Source organism: Gymnoscopelus braueri (genome assembly GCF_963280865.1).
Source record: "Gymnoscopelus braueri genome assembly, chromosome: 12".
Lineage (NCBI taxonomy): Eukaryota > Metazoa > Chordata > Actinopteri > Myctophiformes > Myctophidae > Gymnoscopelus > Gymnoscopelus braueri.
In genome coordinates this window covers 4,489,359-4,508,525 of record NC_137614.1, presented here as the reverse complement: position 1 = coordinate 4,508,525, position 19,167 = coordinate 4,489,359, and the positions used below count along the sequence as shown (strand labels likewise).

Sequence of the window (19,167 nt, the reverse complement as noted above, 5' to 3'; positions counted from 1 at the left end):
AATGTCTATAGGGCTGAAGTGGTTAATGTATGTTTTGTAATAATAATCAAAATCTACAAAGTAACTAGTTACTAAAGTTTTCAAATAATTGTAGTGGAGTAAAAGTACAATATTTGTGTCTGAGATGTAGTGGAGTAGAAGTAAAAGTATTGACGACTGGAAATACTCCAGTAAAGTAAAAAATACCTCAAAATTGTACTTAAGGACAGTACTTGAGTATATACTCAAAGGCCACATTTAGTGGCAAATGTTGGACGTGATGAAACCAATGATTGGGGTCGGCGTGTAAAATGTTAAGCTACATTTTAGTGAAGTTATATACGGTTAGGGTAAGGTGATACGGACACGGTGTGTGTGTGTGTGTGTGTGTGTGTGTGTGTGTGTGTGTGTGTGTGTGTGTGTTTGTGCGTGCGTTGTCACAAGTACATAATCGGCTGATCGCAATTATTTGAGATAACCTCAATATTTTTTTGCATAATCTTCTTAGCTTATAGATCGTCTATTTCCACTATTTCAAATCCTTTTGTAAAGTAACAAAGTTATTAAATACTGGGAAAACTATCATTTGCATGACAATGAATCATCGAGTGAAAATGTCATGATCATGACAGCCCTAGTATGTGTGTTTGCGTGCATACGTGCGTGCTTGTGTGCACGTGTGCACGTGTGTAGATGCGTGCGCGTGCATCTCTGCGTGCGTGTGTTTCTTAGCAGGAAGAGCTGAATGCACACAATTATCCTGTCAGTCAGTCTGTCAACATACATCAAAGTTCTGTGATGGTGGGAGAGTGAGGTTTAACGTTTCACCAGCCTCTCTCTCTCTCTCTCTCTGCCAGTGTAGTGTCAGGTTTCTATTTGTGTTCTAATAGCAGAGTGACGGCATGGGGTTAGGGGGGATGGGGGGGGGGTAGTGTTTTGCCCCTTGCAGGCTGGCAGACTGGCATTCAGTCTCCCATGAAGATCCCTTGTTTTCTTCATGAGCTCCCATGGTTAGTAATCCAGGTCACACACACACAAGACTCATGTCGTTGCTGTTCGGGGCAGAAACCTCTTATCTCCATATTTAAAATTGATCATCAGCGTCACCAAAAAGTAGCAGATCTACAAGCACGAAATCGCGACACGTTTCGTGCTTGTAGATCTGCTACTTTTGATACTTTTTTTTTATTTGAATCCTGAAAAGTACAGTAACAGTTTTGGACATATGAGGTTTCCGCTCGACAGAGTTTTATTACACTGGGGGTGAAACTGATCTTATATTTCATATTTCTTTATCTACCACTTAAACTTCAACCCCCCCCTCCATACTTCCCTGCTGCTATTACGGGCGTTTCATAACGGGTGAACATTTGGCGAAAATAGCTGATCTACAAGCTTGGCCTGAACATTACCTGCAGGCTCATGCCTATACGCTGGCCATGGACTTTTCCTTTTCCTTTGTGTTTTCTACCATGTGGACGTAACCTGTGAAAGTTATTGCCCTATAGGGCGATATAGGGCCCTATGTGGACTTCCATTCTGTTTAATTCTCTTTCGCACATTGACCTATTAACCCATTCAATCCGGAAACGGATTGAATGGCCATTCAAAAATAGCAGATCTACAAGCTCATAGCGTGGCAGTCGGTGCCACGCTATGAGCTTTTGTACATCTGCCGTTTTTGAAAAAGTTTTAAACCATCTTGAAAGTGTTTGAAAATCTTTTGATAATTTTACATTTTTAACACAGATCTTCCGTTCTGGGGGTCCGTGGCACAAAACACTCTCAGATGGGGGTCCTTGGCACAAAACACTTTCAGATGGGGGTCCCTGGCACAAAACACTTTCAGATGGGGGTCCGTGGCACAAAACACTTTCAGATGGGGGTCCCTGGCACAAAACACTTTCAGATGGGGGGTCCCTGGCACAAAACACTCTCAGATGGGGGTCCCTGGCACAAAACACTTTCAGATGGGGGTCCCTGGCACAAAACACTCTCAGATGGGGGTCCCTGGCCACAAAACACTTTCAGATGGGGGTCCCTGGCCACAAAACACTTTCAGATGGGGGTCCGTGGCCAAATACACGAACAAGTTTGAGAGCTACTGATTTAGAAGGCATTTTGTATAATCGGTCTTAATGGGTTAATTAATGCATAATCTAATTTACATTCATGCTGTTATGAGGACCTAACAAAGTGTTACCACATCATGTACCTTTATGTCTAACCTCATGCACAACCTGCTGTAAACCTGTGATGTAATGTGACAATAATCCTGATGCCAGGGTTAAAGTGCTGAGTGTGGTTAAAGGGTTAAAGTGCTGAGTGTGGTTCACTGTGGTTAAAGGGTTAAAGTGCTGAGTGTGGTTCACTGTGGTTAAAGGGTTAAAGTGCTGAGTGTGGTTTTAACGTGGTTGGTGAGTTGATGATGGTGTGTGTTTTCAGAACTCCATGAAGGTGATGTTCAAGTGTTTATGGAAGAACTGTGAAAAGGTCCTCAGCACCTCCTCAGGGATCCAGAGACACGTCCGCACCGTGCACCTAGGGTGAGTCGCACGCACACACACACGCACCCACACACACACACATGCATGCATGCACTAGGGCCCAACCGATGCCAGATCTTTTGGGGGGTCTGAGGCCAATCCTGGTTTTGGAGAGTCCTAGCTACACCACTGATGTGTTGAGCGATATTTTTTATCAAAAAGTACAACAATCAATTCTGATCAATATGAAAAACTTAGATTTTATTAAACTTTTCTAATATTGTCAATCTACAAACATGACAGATTGTGAGCTTGTAGATCAGCTATTTTTGAAAAATTTCTGGAGACATTCACCTCCTGCATAATGAATGACATGCCCAACATCGGGACTTGCCCATATTAGCGATGTCCTCAAAAAGGTCAAATAATGTCCAATATTTCAACCAGACTGATACATTCCAACTTTGTTATGTTTGTAGTAAACTATTGCCCTACTTCATCCTAGCAAAAAAGGCTTCAAAATAGCGCAAATAGGCGCTACAATGCAGCATGTTGTGAGCTTGTAGATCTGCTATTTTTGAAAAAAGTGAAAGTCAAAGTGTCTCAGTGTGTCTGTGGGTTGTATAAATATTAAACTAATGAAACGTTTTAATAAGAGCTTGTAACTAAATAATCACTACAATGGATCCATTGGAACACATGGTTCTTTTTTTACATTTCCTGAAAAGTAACAGTTTCGGAGATACAAGGTTTCTGACTGACAGCAACGATATATCGTCTCTGTCGGGTGGAAACCTCATATGTCCAAAACTGTAACTTTTCAGGATTCAAATAAAAAAAAAATAGCAACAGTAGCAGATCTACAAGCTTGAAACATGTCGCTTCGTGCCGCGGTTCGAGCTTGTAGATCTGCTACTTTTGACGTTTTTGTGCGACGCTGTAGTATGATCAAGTAGGGCGTTAATTTATGAAAAAACACAACAAGTTAAAATATGGAGATAAGAGGTTTCTGCCCGACAGCAACGTTATATTCTACTAACCTACAGAAGCTGTGGTTCAGATGCTGTAAACTCCTGTAAAGCCTGCTTCACCTCCCAAGTGCTTATTTAGACACCTGTGTGTGTGTGTGTGTGTGTGTGTGTGTGTGTGTGTGTGTGTGTGTGTGTGTGTGTGTGTGTGTGTGTGTGCGTGTGCGCGCTTGGCACTGTGTTACCATGAAGTGTGGTGATGGCACGCAATACCGGCCTGTTGGTCTGACTAGCAGATGCTCACTTAAAGGAGTAGTTCACCCAAATAATGACTTATTTTCCATCAATTTACACACCCCATGAAGCCTTGAATTCATGGACGTTTTTTTTTTGTTTTTGTCTCATTCCTGAGCCAATAATTTGATGAGCGGCGGAGTCAGTCTCAGTAGACTGAGTCTCCTATTGACCGATGACCTGGTCATCAACATTTTTACTCTTGAGAGCGTAAAATGAAATTTTGAAATTGTTTACGCTCTCAAGAGTTAAAGATCTATAAGGGTCCATTTGGTTACCAACTCTCCATCATTTAGCTGGGGACCACCTGGAACCCCCTCAAGGACCACTGGTGGTCCCCGGACCACTGGTTGAGAGCCATTCATTTAGACGCTCAATATCAGTCACCAGAATCAGGGACGTGTGTCTCAACGAGTCCAACATGGAGTGTGAGGTTGAATGGTCTGATCTAAATGAATATCATGTCTGGGGTGAAACACAAAAGCCTGAGTAGATATTAACTCTTTAACTGCCAGAGTATACAGTATACTACTAGATAAGGCCTAGACTGCCAGCGATTTTTGGATTTTCCTACCTTTTCAAATAGTCACAGAATATTTATCTCCAGTATGATCGATCCACTGATGGTTGCTAATCACAGAGGGTTTCACTGTGCTTCCGCCTATTAAAAATAGCATGTTTCAGCAAAAATACATAGTAAAACACAGGAGCCGAGATACAGGCTTTTTTCCCAAATAAATTAACCAGGAAGTGAATGGAGCGGTAAATCTTTGGATCGCGTTATCTCCTGGTTCTGTGTGAGAGAAAAAGACAAAGAATCGTCTTTCTCGTCCATAGCAGGCTGCACCTTAGCAGAATCCGACGAGAAATCTCATGGGTGGCAGGCAAAAAAAAAAGTTAAAATGACCCCAGAAAGGTTTTTAAAGTGTTATTCCCCTTGAAGGGTTATACACTTTGGTAGCCTTTTCATCCCATTTGATATAAATAAGACATATGAGTTGTTATTAATTTAACTCTGCAAAACAAGTTACAACAATTTGTACTGTGCATATGCGAGCGCGCACACACACACACACACACACACACACACATACATACATACATACATACAGTACATACATACATACATACATACATACATACATACATACATACATACATACATACATACATACATACATACATACGCACGCACGCATCACCGCAATCCCCTCTCCTCATTAAAATGTCGTAAAGATTCTCCAGAATTGAACTAGTAAACCTGATTACACAGCAGGTTCTGCTCACCTAGACATAATAATCAGAGATGTGTCTTCCTATACCTTGTGGAAGGAAAGCCAGAAATACATTTGAAAGGTACCGTATAGTTTGCAAGTTTTCAAGGGTACTGCAGGCATTTGTACCTTCTGCATGGTGAATATATTTGTATTAAAAGCTAAATGCCATGAGAGAATAGAAATGGAACCCTACTGTGCCATTATACTCCGTATGAAGAGCCAACCTCCACCTGTTCCAACTGTTAGTGGCCTCTTTTCACAGGCCAGTTGGCCTGTTATATCTTGGCTTTCACTGCCCCCTGCTGTTCAGAGTACAAAACAACTCCCCCACAAAAATCTGTTTCTAGTATATCATGAGTATATATCCAGGGCTGTGATTGGGAAATATTGTCAAAATCACATACAATATTTTTGACCAAATACCTTGATATTGATATTGTGAAGATTTATTATTTTTAATTGGCAAAAATGGCAGATATTAAGCTTACAACTTTTAGATCTGATATGTTTGCTATTTCTGACAATTTTTGGCCATTTTGTACTGACTTCTTGCACCTGGCTTTAGCTTTAGTAAAGCCTTGAGTCAAGAGTGCAAACACTTTTTTACTTTATTAAAAGTCTAAAATAAGGGTTCTTAAGGTCTTTGATGAGCGGCGGAGACCCAAAGAGTCTCGTACTGAGTCTCCTATTGACCGATGACCCGCACATCAAATTATTGGCTTAGGATTATGCGACAAAAACAAAAAAGTAATTCAAGGCTTCATTGGATGTGTAACTGATAGAAAATAAGTCATTTTTTTAACTGTGGGTGGGTAAATGGGTTAGGTCATGTTATATGTAGGGCTGTCATGATGAAATTTTGTTGATTAATAATAATTGTGATTAAGGATTGAATTGTGTGTTTGGCCATTGAACATTGGACCATATGAAAAGTTGTATCAAAAATTGCACAGGGCAGATGTGACAACTTAAAAATACAAAGAAATTATTGACTTATTTAATAATTTTATACATGTAAACAAAAAGCAGAAATAGCTGATCTACAAGCTTACAACGCGTCACCAAGTGATGCGTTGTAAGCTTGTAGATCTGCTATTTCTGCTTTTTTTAATATTTGAAAATGTGTGAACATTTTTCAACATGGAAGCGATTATGACAATTATGCAAAAATAATTGCGATCATCTAAAAATAAATGCGATTAGACGATGATGTAATAATAAGGCCTTGTTATGTGCGTTTTTTTCCATTGCAGACGTAACAGCGACTCGGACTACAGCGACGGCGAGGAGGACTTCTACTACAGCGAGATCGAGGTGAACATGGACAGCCTGACGGAGGGTCTGTCCAGCCTCACGCCCACCTCCCCCACCACGGCCGGCCCGCCCCCCTTCTTCCCCGCCAACGTCCCGCGCTCCGAGCACATCAGCATGATCGGCCATCCGCCGCCGCCGCAGCCGCCGCCGGCGTCGGCGCAGGATCACCACCCCGCCCCCACCCTGCTCAGCCAATCGGCTCCCTCCACCCTCTGCCACATCCGGACCGACCACGCCTACCAGGTTAGAGGACGTTGCTGTTTTTTTTTAAAACCCCATTAACACATTCACTGCCAGGGGCTTTCTAATGCTGGCATGTAGCTGCTTCTGCCAGCATTTTTCAGCATTCTGACAAATTTTTCAAGAACCACAGAATATTTATCTCCAGTATGATCGATCCCCTGATGGTTGCTAATCACAGAGGGTTTCACTGTGCTTCCGTGAAGAAAAAAAGAAGTCATCGCGACCTCCCGTTCTCTTGTTCTACACAGTTGAAAATAGCATGTTTCGCCAAAAGTACACAGGAGCCGAGATACAGGATTTTAACACATTCCATGCCAATCGCGTAGATCTACGCAAACCTGAATAAAGCTGCAGCGTGCCGATCGCGTAGATCTACGCGAAGTGGTCTTTTGTGGTTTAATAGACGATCGCGTTGTTCTCTGTACCATCCTTGATTTTTTTCTCTTCCCTTTCCGCTTTTGACGCATCCTTGAAGAAAATATCCATAACCCGTTTCCGGGTTTATCTTGAATTTTTTTCCTGGTTTTGGCCAGACATCATGGTTTTCACACGGTATAAAAAACGAATGGTAAGCTCCTGTTATATTTTATTTTCTTTGGACGACGAACAGTTATATTAAAGTAATAAGTTAACCAGGAAGTGAATGGAGCAGTAAATCTTCGGATCATGTTATCTTGGGTTCAGACTAACCGGTCTGCAGAAGACACATGATAACGTGAATTCACGCAATCGGCGGCATGGTTAAATACCAGGCTATGGTTCTTTTCCACATTTCCTCACTCTTACTTACTCTCTCTCTCTCTCTCTCTCTGGTCTTGCCCCACGGTGTGGGCTGTGCTGTGTGTGTGTGTGTGTGTGTGTGTGTGTGTGTGTGTGTGTGTGTGTGTGTGTGTGTGTGTGTGTGTGTGTGTGTGTGTGTGTGTGTGTGTGTGTGTGTGTGTGTGTGTGTGTGTGTGTGTGTGTGTGTGTGTGTGTGTGTGTGTGTGTGTGGGGCCTATTGTTCCAGGCCACTGCTCCAGTGAGTATCCCAGTGGGCTGTGGTGCTACTGGTGGGAGTGCTGCTGGGAACAGTGGAACAACTGGAAGTGTGAATAATGGCACCGGGAACGGGAGCACTGCTATCAGTGTGTCCTGGCAGTCCTCCCCTCCTGTTGTTTTCAAAGGGCTCCCTCCTCCGGTGAGTCACGCGCTTCTCTTCCCTTTCCTCTGTGGTTTTATAGCTTTATCTTTCATTGCTGTCAGTTTTGTACACTCTCATGGCCCTATTTTAGACAGCGGTAATTGGCGCCTCGGCGCTAAACGGCACCTGAATTCGTGGGTGTGGTTTGACATTAATCAAACCAATCAGAGTATCGGCTGCCATTCCCTTTAACACATTACCCGTCTTGATATTAAACATTGTTTTTTTTATCCAGTTGCCAGCGTAATTACCTTAAATAGACGATCTGAGAAAATAAAACTCCCCGTGGGTAGGCGGAGGGATCCGTGTATCCACTGGGACAATAACATTCCAACCGTGAACAGCCATTTTGGGGCTATGGCCCGTTGAAAACGGGTGGTTTTCATCACAAAAAAAAAGAAACTGAGTTAGGAGTGTTTTTCTAAAAATCCTATAGTTGGGCCGGACAGATGTCTGTTTTTTTGGAATGACGTCACATCCGACTACTCCTTCTCTGAGTGACGAGGGATCATTCCTAAGCTGTGGAATTTTCAAAAAAATAATAATTTGATAATAGAACGCATATCTGCGTTCTTGGCGGGCAAGTGATGCATTTAATAGAGCGCAGATCTGCGTCTTTGGCAGGCAATGTGTTAAGACCACGGTGCACTGTGCTCAACACGCAGTGCTATCTTCCGGTAAGTGGCGAGATCAAAAGAGCTGCAGAAACATCACATTGAAAGGAGAGATTTCCACAATCTCTGTCTAATTATCATGTCTCGGGTCCAAAACACATGTGTGATGTCTTTACACACTGGTGTCCATGTGTCCTCTGAAGCCACCTGCGAGGCACGCTCTCTCTAGTAGCCTACAACCAAAACTTTTTGCGCTTAAAGGAGAATTTTGGACTAAGTTTTTCTTACCTTTTCTATGACGTTATGATATCTTAGTAACAGTAGAAACATTTCATAACTCGATCCCGGGTCCGCCACAGCTTAACACATTGACTGCCAGAGTTTATTCATAATGTACTCACCCCTGTGCCAGCAATTTGCGTGTTTTTTATTTTTTTTGTTTTGTAATTTTTCATTCAAATACATTCTCTGATTGTGTTGTCAAGCACCTACGATTGTTCCACCAGTAGAGAGCAGCACATCCAAACATTGATCACCTCGCTCACCCCCTCCCAAACAGGCCCACGTCATATCCGGTCATTCAAAGGATGTGACGTTTTCGACAATTCCCGGCCCGCTGATCGGCCTGAAAACGATGTGATACACTACGACGATGACTGTTAGTCATCCGGACCAAAGAAAATAGAAGTTGAGCTGTCCGTTTGTCTTTTATACCGTGTGAAAAACCGTGTTTTTCCTTATTCTGGCCGAAAATCACCGGAGAAAAACAACGTGACCCGGAAATGAATTTTTTTTTTTACATCCGGCTCCGGGTGAGTGTGACGTAAGTGGAAAACGAAAGTGTTGATGAGAAATAAACACAGCCGTGCGATCACAGATTAAACAATGAAAATTCAAAAGAACGCATCGATGCGATCTTGGCACTCAGGCGATGGATTTGAAAGAACGCATCGATGCGATCTTGGCACTGTATGTGTTAAAACGTGCGCGGATAGGCCTTGCATTAGATCGCATATTTTAATAGCTTTTTTTTTTTTTTTTTTGTGAGATCTGACGTTCATAGTGACAGAACATAAAATAAAATAAGTCTCGCTAGACGAGATTTCAATCTCGAGATTTCAATCTCGTCTAGCGCGACTTCTATATATATATTTTTTTCTTTTCTTTTTTTGACAGTGTTCTGTCACTATGAACGTCAGATCTCAAAAAATAAATAATATAAAGCTATTAAAATATGCGATCTAACGCAAGGCCTATCCGCGCACGTTTTAAGCTGTGGCGGACCCGGGATCGAGTTATGAAATTTTTCTACTGTACCATTCATCCTAAGATATCATAACGTCATAGAAAAGGTAAGAAAAACTTACCAAAATTCTCCTTTAAGACGTGGTACAGGGTCGTCTTATCGCAATCCCTAAAGTCGGTGGTTAAAATGGCATGGTGCCCCTGTTTACATAATAAACCCAGGGTTCCCACGTTCATGAAATTCCTGGAAATATTTTTGAAACTGTTTTCCAGGTCTGGAAAAGTTTTTTTTAATTAATCAAATGCTTTGGAAAATGTTTGGATTTACATCGTTTTTGGCTATTGATTTTGTTCTTAAAAAACATGTCCCAAAACATGTTCAACACTATGTGAAATACCTGTGGCCTAATGTGTACAGGATGTCACGTGACAAAAGGAATAGATCTACAAGCTAACAACATGTTGCATCGTGATTCGTTGTTAGCTTGTAAATCTGTTCTTTTTGTCACGTGACACCTTCTCTGCAGTCAGTCTCGGGCCGTCGGTAGCACACTGGTGTAAGAAAAGCCTCATTATTGCACTATGTGATCGCTATATAGGCCTGGAAATGGGGTCAAATACAAATACTACTAATAACTTTAGAAAAATCATTGTTACAAATGTGTGGGAACCCTGTAAACCAGTGGTTTTCAACCCTTTTCATATCAAGGTCCATTATTTATTCGGCATTTGAGCCACAGAACCACCGTTTGATGAGATTTAGACTCTCAGACCCAAGACTTAGAATATTTTGTTATCGTTGGATAAGAATGTGTCCACAATTCCATCCTCTATTGATGTTGGTACCATTAGGAGAGACAACAGGCAAACATCGATCAAAATAACAATTCTTTTACATTCTCTAATTGTGTAGACTTCTTGTAAATTAAGCAATGCAGATGTTTAACAATAATTTAACTCTTGAGAGTGTAAAATGAAAGGGTCCATTTGGTTTCATTTTACACTCTCAAGAGTTAAAGATCTAATAAGGGTCCATTTGGTTACCAACTCTCCATCATTTAGCTGGGGACCACCTGGAACCCCCCCAAGGACCACTGGTTGAGAACCACTGCTGTAAACCACTCCTCCAGGCGGCGACCAAGTCGTCTTGCGAGTCTTAAGTTTCTGCGTTTAGCGTGGGGAGGAAAATAGTATGCTGGGGGTTGCACGGTCGGCATTATGCCTTAAATACCGGACATCACACCGCGCAAAATAGGGCCCTCAGAGTTAAAGGAGTAGTTCACCCAAAAAAAATCTTATTTTCTATCAATTACGAACCCCATGAAGCCTTGAATTTATGGAGTTTTTTTAGTTTTTGTCGCATTCCTAAGCCAATAATTTGATAACCGACGGAAATATGCTAATGTATTCGGTAGGAGACTCAAAGGAGTCTCATTGAGTCTCCTACCAGAGAGACTGCCGGTCATCAAATTATTGGCTCAGGAATGCAATAAAAACAAAAAAATCTCCATGAATTCAAGGCTTCATGGGGTGATTGATAGAAAATATTTTATTTTTATTTTTATGAACTACTAGAGATAAGAGATTGTATCAAATTGGGGTCCCGTGGCCTAATGCAGATCAAACTGGGGGTCCTTGGTATTAAAAACGTTGAGAACCACTGATCTACTTCAACTATATCTTCACTTTTATTTCAAAGGAATACGAGTACTTCACCCCCAAAATGACTCCATCAGGTACTCAGCTCGTGAAGTGTTGAATACAGGGAGAATGTTTCTTATAAACTCCGATACAGCTTTAATCCAGATAATCCAGGTTATCGTTTAAAGCAGACGTTGTGAGCTTGTACAGTATATCTGCTATTTCCAAACAAATTCTGAAAAATCTTGAAGAATGGTGAATCGTTCTGTATAATCTTTGAAACGTTCCCTGGCACAACATCCTTTCAGATGGGGGGGGGGGGGGGGGCGCAGCCAAATACTCATCAGTTTGGGGGGTCCTTCAAATGCTGTATACGTCATGGAGTGAATGTATGGACGTTCACTGACTTGATGCTGTTTTGAACAAAGCCATCTCTCTCTCTCTCTCTCTGTGTCTCTCTCTGTGTGTGTGTGCAGGGTCCGGTGGCCCATGTTCGGACAGTGAGCATCGGGGAAAAGAGACAGCCAGCGTCCATCACACACACCACCGCCACCATCAAGAACCATGTTTTAATCAACCCTGCACCCAAACCTGCCCCGGGAACCAGGTACACGTGTGTGTGTGTGTGTGTGTGTGTGTGTGTGTGTGTGTGTGTGTGTGTGTGTGTGTGTGTGTGTGTGTGTGTGTGTGTGTGTGTGTGTGTGTGTGTGTGTGTGTGTGTGTGTGTGTGTGTGTGTGTGTGTGTGTGTGTGTGTGTGTGTGTGTGTGTGTGTGTGTGTGTGTGTGTGTGTGTGTGCGCGTGCGTGCGTGCGCGCAATGAGGCCGATACGGAAGAGAGACAGTTCATATGAATGGCCTGTAGGTGGCCTGCAGGTGTCAGAAAGAATATTCTCTCATTGTAAGCGGATGGGTTTTTGACGAACTTTAGACTAGATTTTCTTACTTTAATAAAAATGGTCTAAATACTATATGCTTCCAGTCGCTAGTTTAAAGTCTCCTTTCAATCCTCATGATATGCGTTTTACAAAATTATGGTCCCATTTATTCTAAAATTGACGATAAAGTAGGCTATGCTCCAGGAGGGGCGGGATGATTTGATTGACAACCTACACAACCAATAGCATGCATTCCCCGCCCCCGTTCTTGATTGACAAGCTACCCAACCAATAGCATTCTTTGGGGATTGTTTTCCGGTTCCCTGGTCACATGTCTCGTGACCCGCCCCCGCTTTGGTCACATGTCTGGTCTCAAGCAATATTGTTTGATAGCCGACGTGCTCGATTGTATATATTAAAGATGGCGGATTGCACACAGCCAAACAATAGGCTTCATTTTCAGTCTGTAGAAAGCAGAGGTGTGGCTTTGTCCATCTCTTTTATACAGTCTATGGTGTGCGCGCGTGTGCGTGCGTGCGTTTGTGTGTGCATATTTGTATTACTATACTATACTACTTGTGAGGTTCAAATGTCCCCACAGGTATAGTAGAATTTGAGAAATAGACTGACATACAGTAGCAACATAAGCTTTTTTAAAAAAAACTGTTAGGAATTAGAAGATATTTTGTAGAATCGGAACCTCAGGCCTTAATGGGTTAAATGTACAAAAAAAGGGGGGAATATTTTCTCGCGAACCATAAAACTTCTAACACTCTAACGCTGTGGTTGTTCTCTTGTGGTTGCCTGTAGGAAACCGCGGGGAGAGGCCAAGAAGTGCAGGAAGGTGTACGGCATGGAGAAGAGGGACATGTGGTGCACGGCCTGCCGCTGGAAAAAAGCCTGCCAGAGATTCACTGATTAACCCCCCCCCCCCCCCATTGTCACTGAGTTGGACTCCTCCTCCATTGAGTTGCAGTGAGGCGGACCCCTCCACCTAGAAGAGAGAGGGGTGGTTCTTCCTTCCTCAGGCCCAGCAGGGGGTCTTCTTGCTTGTGCGCTCAGCTCACTTCTACCGTTATACAAGTAAAGCTGGTGGGTACAAAGAAAACAAAAAAAGTTAACGAAAATCTGAATTCAACACACTTGGACCCCCCCCCCTATATTTTCTAAGACTGAGACATTTTTATCTGTCAAAGATTAAGGAAGCAGAAACATTGAAAGCTGATACAGAACCCTATGATGTTTTTTTTTTAACTTACATATTTTTCATGGCCTGACTTCAAAGGCAAACTTTTTGAAGACTTCTGATAAGCTTTTTCGTATACGATAACAAAACAAAAAAAAGTGTTTTCTCATACAGAGTTATCACAGTAAGCTAAACCGTGTTCGGGAGTGGTTTATTATGAGTGACAGCCTAACCGTTTTTTTCCCCTCGTTATTGCAAAAGTTAACCACTTGAACCCTTAGCGTCAATATTCCCGGATAACCTACGTCGTAATTATGCCAACATTCTGCGGAAATAGCCGATCGACAAGCTCACAGCTTGTCGATCGGCTATTTTCGCCGAAGAGATTTGGTGTAGAGGGGGGGAAAAGGAGGGGGGCCAAGACCCCCCAGGGGGACCCCTTGTCGAAAAGTATAAAGGGTTATAAGTGGTTAAAGCTCCACATTTGCTTTCCTAACACCTTTGTAGAAAGTTATGTTTCCATTGTCGCTGTTTAATGGACAACTATCCGACCAAAGGCAACTAGAATCATGATTTCACTGTCGTCGCCTTTTCAGTTACAACCATCATTTTTATCATAACACAAGCTCCACCCCCGAAAAAAGAAAAAAAATACAACACAACTTATTGCTTTGCCATCATCTTGGGACATCAATTCCCTATAATTCATCTTTGAAAATGTACTTTATATTTGTGAAGCAAATCTAGCTAGCTAAATATTTCCCCCGAGATTTGCAGACAGTAGCTAAAAAAAAAAACTCATGCCAAGTGGTACCAAACAAAAACAGACAGACAAAAAAAAGGTTTTATTTCAAACTTTCCAAACTAATTTCTATATTCTTCTTTTACGTCTTGTTTTCTTATATACCTTGGACTCTTGCTTGAGACCTTGCAGAAATAAGCACTTTCCGAGTATGGCTGCAGCAAACAGTGCAATACCCAAGAAGAGAGTGGATCTCTAGCTGAGGTTGAACCCATTAAGACCGGGACAAACATCCGTTGTCATTTTAGATTTGAGCTATATATAAAGCACATTGGTTCTCAAAGTTTTATTTTATACTTTGGCTATTGACTCTCTCACTGCCAGACTTATTTCTGGCCGCGTTTGCCCACTGCCAGCGATTTTTCGATGTTCTTACCTTTTTCAAGTAGTCACAGAATATTTATCTCCATTATGATCGATCCCCTGATGATTACTAATCACTGAGGGTTATACTGTGTGGTTTCACAAATGTCAACGAGGTCATCGCGACCTCGTTGACATTAATTGTCTGCCTTTGAAAATAATGTCTGGGCCAAAAATACATAGTAAAAAAAAAGGAACCGAGATACAGCCTTTTTAAGTAATAAGTTAAACAAGAAGTGAATGGAGCAGCAAATCTTAGGATCACAATAACTTTTGATAACTCGTTCTTGGCAGCCAGGGCATTCAGAAAAAAACTTGTGATAACTCGTTCTTGGCAGCCAGAGAGTTAAAATATAGCAGATATACAAGCTCATAGAGCGTCACTTCGTGCCGCGCTGTGAGCTTGTAGATCTGCTATTCTTGACAAATCGTAAACTGTGTGCAAATCTTTGAATATATGTATTTTTAAAGCAAACATTTTTTTTACTCTAATCGTTGCTTCTTGGAGCGAGGTCCCTGGAGCAACATATTTTGAGGGGTCGACAGCCAAATACATATAATTTTGGGGGTCCTTGACATGAAAATGTTTTGAGCACCACTGATATATATAGCAACATGAGTTTTTCAGAAAACTGTTAGGATGTAGAAGACGAATCGGCCCCCGGGTCTTAATGGGTTAATTTCAGCAGTTACTTTGCTGAGGCCTGTTGCACCGTGCAATCAGCGGGATTACATTATGTACACAGTTAAATCCTTTAGTGTTGATTGAATGGGGGTCCAAACGAAGGTTGGACCCCCAACCTTAAAGGTTCCCTTTAAATAAACGTTAAGGATTTTGCTGTGTTATATCGTCTTTCTTGCTTTGAGATGGTCATTGAATACTTTTTGTTTTTTTTTGCCGGCTGGCTTTGTTATTTTGTTTTTTGCCAAAATTCGTGATTCACTACCTGTTATTCATACCTTTACTTTGCAGTCTGACCATACCCCTGCATATACTGTAGTACAGCTATTGGCAAGCTTTGAATAGCTTACAAACAGTAACCCAACAATCACTATCTGATGATAAATCAGCCATATAAAATGAATGTGTTCACTTACCAATTTAGCTGATGGTGACTAGAAAGGCCACCGATAACTTACCAGGGTAATAATCAATTACTCAATTTAATCATTTCACCCTTAATCTAAAGTGTTATTTCACTCTGGTAGAACTGTATTCATGACTATGAAAGAACTGGATGATGTCACTACAGGCCGGACCATTTTGGTAGGTTTTTTTACATTTACAATGGAGTTGTAAAGACTGACATGTTCTACTAAAGTGAAGCATCACTTGAAAATCAAGGCTTTTAATTAGCAGCAGGCAAAAGAAAAACGACCCGCCCGCATTTGGATGTTAGAGAGTTTTAGGTATGTAATTCAGTGTTTTTATCGACTGGCCCATTTCATATGTTAGATGATAAGAAAATAGTAATGTGTAACGGTTACAAAGTGTAATCCGTTTAAGGAAATAGTTTTTTGTGACTCCAAATTGTGTTCCTTTTTTTGTATTTATATTGGCTAGCCCAGCACAAATGAAAGTGCAAAAACTAACTTTGCATCGACGAAACCAATCCAGACAGCATTCAAATTGTGTTTGGATTTCAAAAGACATTTTCCTATAATGCAGGGGGGATTCTGCAGGAAAATTTTAATTATGACAAATTCAAATCTACAGTAAGCATAACTCGCTTTTTTAATTGCAGGGAACATGAAATTGTGCGTGTATAGGCACTTTTACCAATACAAATTGAGTTATTAAGCTGTGATGTTCCAAATCTGGTGGCTCACTCAGGATTCAGTCCGTCGGTCTTCCTTTGTGGATTCAGTGACCTCTAGTGGTTGACTTGGAGGTTAAACAGCTATTTGAAACCGGCTTCATGGTTACACAGTTTAACAGTTTATTGGCTATAATAACAGCTTGATTGAAGAGGGATACATGCTGCACATCAATACCAAATAGTCCTAGTTGAAAATATGGGTAGTTTATGAACATATACAATGTTCAATGTTCTTTTAATGTCGGGATTCACAAGGCTTTAAAAAAAAAAAAGACCCCCCCCCCCCACACACACACACACACACGTGATGCTGAGTTGCGTGCTTTGGCTTCTTCCTGTCACAGACTGTATGCAGTATTTGTTATTTAGGCTTCAGAACCATAAACATCGCTCCTCTTCTGCGTACTAAGTTGTTATTATTTGATTTGATTTGCCTGGAATGGAAAACGTTATTCTCGGAGGAGGGGATTTACTCTTCTTTTTTATTATTTTTTGTATTCCTGTCCTAGAGGCCAGAGTCATGACAGTTAGATATTAGATGTATATTTTTGGAGGGGGGAAAAAAGGTTCATCTTTGTACTGTTTGATTGTTACCAGCTTATTGAATGTAGTTTCTGCTGTCTCCTCTTCCTCTCCTTGTGCTCCCTAGACACCGCACGACTTTACGCCGATATAAGCACACCAAACGAGCGGACCTTTGAGTTTGATTGGGCTCCTCTCATGGAACCTGACCCTAACCCTATAGCAGCGGTTCCCAAACCTTTTAGCTCAAGACACAAGATCACTTCCTTGTTTGAACGCAGGTGGTAAAAAATAAACAAAACAACAGACATAATTCACCCAAACAAACAGTTAACCAAACATCTCATTCTGTCCCAAGGCCATGAACCAACCAATACTGGCCAAGTTGCGTTTTTATCATGATGATTTTTGTTTTGTTTTAACTTCTTTCTTTGACTGATTAATCTGCCTGTAAAAGACATTACGTTCAAGCGGCCTCTCAGATAAGCTGGGTCTGGGGGACGGCCGACAGTAAAAAAAATAAAAAGGGCCTATTTCTGGTCAGAAAAACTTCACAAAGTGCCAATGAAAAGAACATTTTTAAAAAAGGAGAGAGAAAAAAAGGGTATACTGTGCGTTATACCTAAACGTTAATTGCACTAACTTGCACTGCGCAAAGACATGTTTTTATACATGGGGGATTTTATACCAACATTGAGATGACTAGATGAGTCTCTAGAGTTCTTTTTGTTGTGTTTGTCATCTGGGGGAGGGGTCGTCACTGCCTGATTGATGAAATGTGTGTGTGTGTGTGTGTGTGTGTGTGTGTGTGTGTGTGTGTGTGTGTGTGTGTGTGTGTGTGTGTGTGTGTGTGTGTGTGTGTGTGTGTGTGTGTGTGTGTGTGTGTGTGTGTGTGTGTGTGTGTGTGTGTGTGTGTGTGTGTGTGTGTGTGTGTGTGTGTGTGTGTGTGTGTGTGCGTGCGTGCGTGCGTGCGTGCGTGCGAGCAGCTCGTCCGGACTGGGTTCTCTAGAAACGTGCCAGGGTTTTATTGTGGCACGGCGGTGCTTGCAGTTCGGGGTCGTGTTCACTGAGGAGATTTATTTCCGTCTGAGAACGCCATGGCGTCTATTTTAGCTCTCAGCAAGCAGATAACTGACTCTGCCATCCACTCCAGTTACAGCAAATTGAGAAAACTATATTTTGTTGCTGTAGAAACCTCTTTTCTCCACATTCAAACTTTTTGTGTATTTTTTTTGGTAAATGAACGCCCTACTTGATCATACTACCAGCATCACACAAAAGCATCCAAAGTAGCAGATCTACAAGTGAAACTAAACGCGCGAAGCGACACGTTTTGAGCTTGTAGATCTGCTGCTTTTGTTAATTTTGAATTTGAATCTTGAAAAGTAACAGTTTTGGATACGTGAGGTTTCCACGCGACAGAGACGATTTGTAGTTTATCGTTATAGTTGTCATTCTTGCGGTGGGGCGGCCCTTAACAGTGGTGACCAGTTAAACCCAGTGTGATCTAGTATGAGAGCAGTGGTGGAAGAAGTACTCAAATTCTTTACTTAAGTAAAAGTACCAATACTGCAATATAAAAATACTCTGTTACAAGTAAAAGTCCAGAATTCAAAATTGACTTGAGTAAAAGTACAGAAGTATTGGCATCAAAATGTACTTAAAGTACCAAAAGTAAAAGTACTAAAATGTTTGAAAATAGCAGATCTACAAGCTCACAGCGCGACGCGTTGTGAGCTTGTAGATCGGCTATTCTCAAATAGCCTAGGTATAAAATAGGGCTAAAGCTGTTAATGTATGTTTCATAATATCATAATTTATCTCTGAAAAGTAACTAGTAACTAAAGTTTTCAAATAATTGTAGTGGAGTAAAAGTACAATATTTGCCTCTGAGATGTAGTGGAGTAGAAGTAAAAGTATCGGAAATTGGAAATACTCAAGTAAAGTACAAATACCTCCAAATTGTACTTAAGTAAATGTACTTGGTTACTTTCCACCACTTTATGAGAGTGACGTTTGTATGAATGGAATGCGGAAATGCTCCGTCTATGTCAATGAGGAAGTCCCAATGTTTGGAACTACAGCCCATAGCAGCCCGCTTTGCAGCGAGATCAACACGTGACGGAACTCTCTCTCTCTATGGGTCTGGTTAAACCCCCATAAATCTCACCTTTGGGCTTCCTTACCTGGAAATAAAATGAAAAAGCTTTTAGCATAATTAATGTTTTACTGAGCTGAGGTTATAACGATACGAATGCAGCTGGTATAGGCCAAGAATTTAACGGATGAGCAAGTGCAACTTAATCCCCGAAAAGTACAAGCCAGTACATACTGTAGGAAGAGTGTGTGTGTGTGTGT

The 19,167-nt window shown here is 41.5% G+C and overlaps 1 protein-coding gene and 1 long non-coding RNA gene across 2 annotated transcripts in view; one reads left to right on the top strand and one right to left on the bottom strand.

The window, feature by feature from the left end:
- The window catches only part of slc2a4rg (SLC2A4 regulator), a 72,137-nt gene extending 54,802 nt beyond the window's left edge, over positions 1-17,335 (top strand). The window contains exons 5-8 of the mRNA XM_080445332.1: positions 2,425-2,525; positions 6,258-6,561; positions 11,718-11,848; positions 12,927-17,335. Of these exons, the coding sequence (XP_080301458.1) occupies positions 2,425-2,525; positions 6,258-6,561; positions 11,718-11,848; positions 12,927-13,038 (648 nt within the window). The 3' untranslated portion in view covers positions 13,039-17,335. The remainder of the gene's footprint in view (positions 1-2,424; positions 2,526-6,257; positions 6,562-11,717; positions 11,849-12,926) is intronic.
- Positions 17,215-19,167, bottom strand: part of LOC308097522 — a 4,204-nt gene continuing 2,251 nt past the window's right edge. Inside the window, exon 2 of the long non-coding RNA XR_013934217.1 lies at positions 17,215-19,167. This exon is cut by the window's right edge and continues 1,211 nt beyond it. This is a non-coding gene — a long non-coding RNA (uncharacterized lncRNA).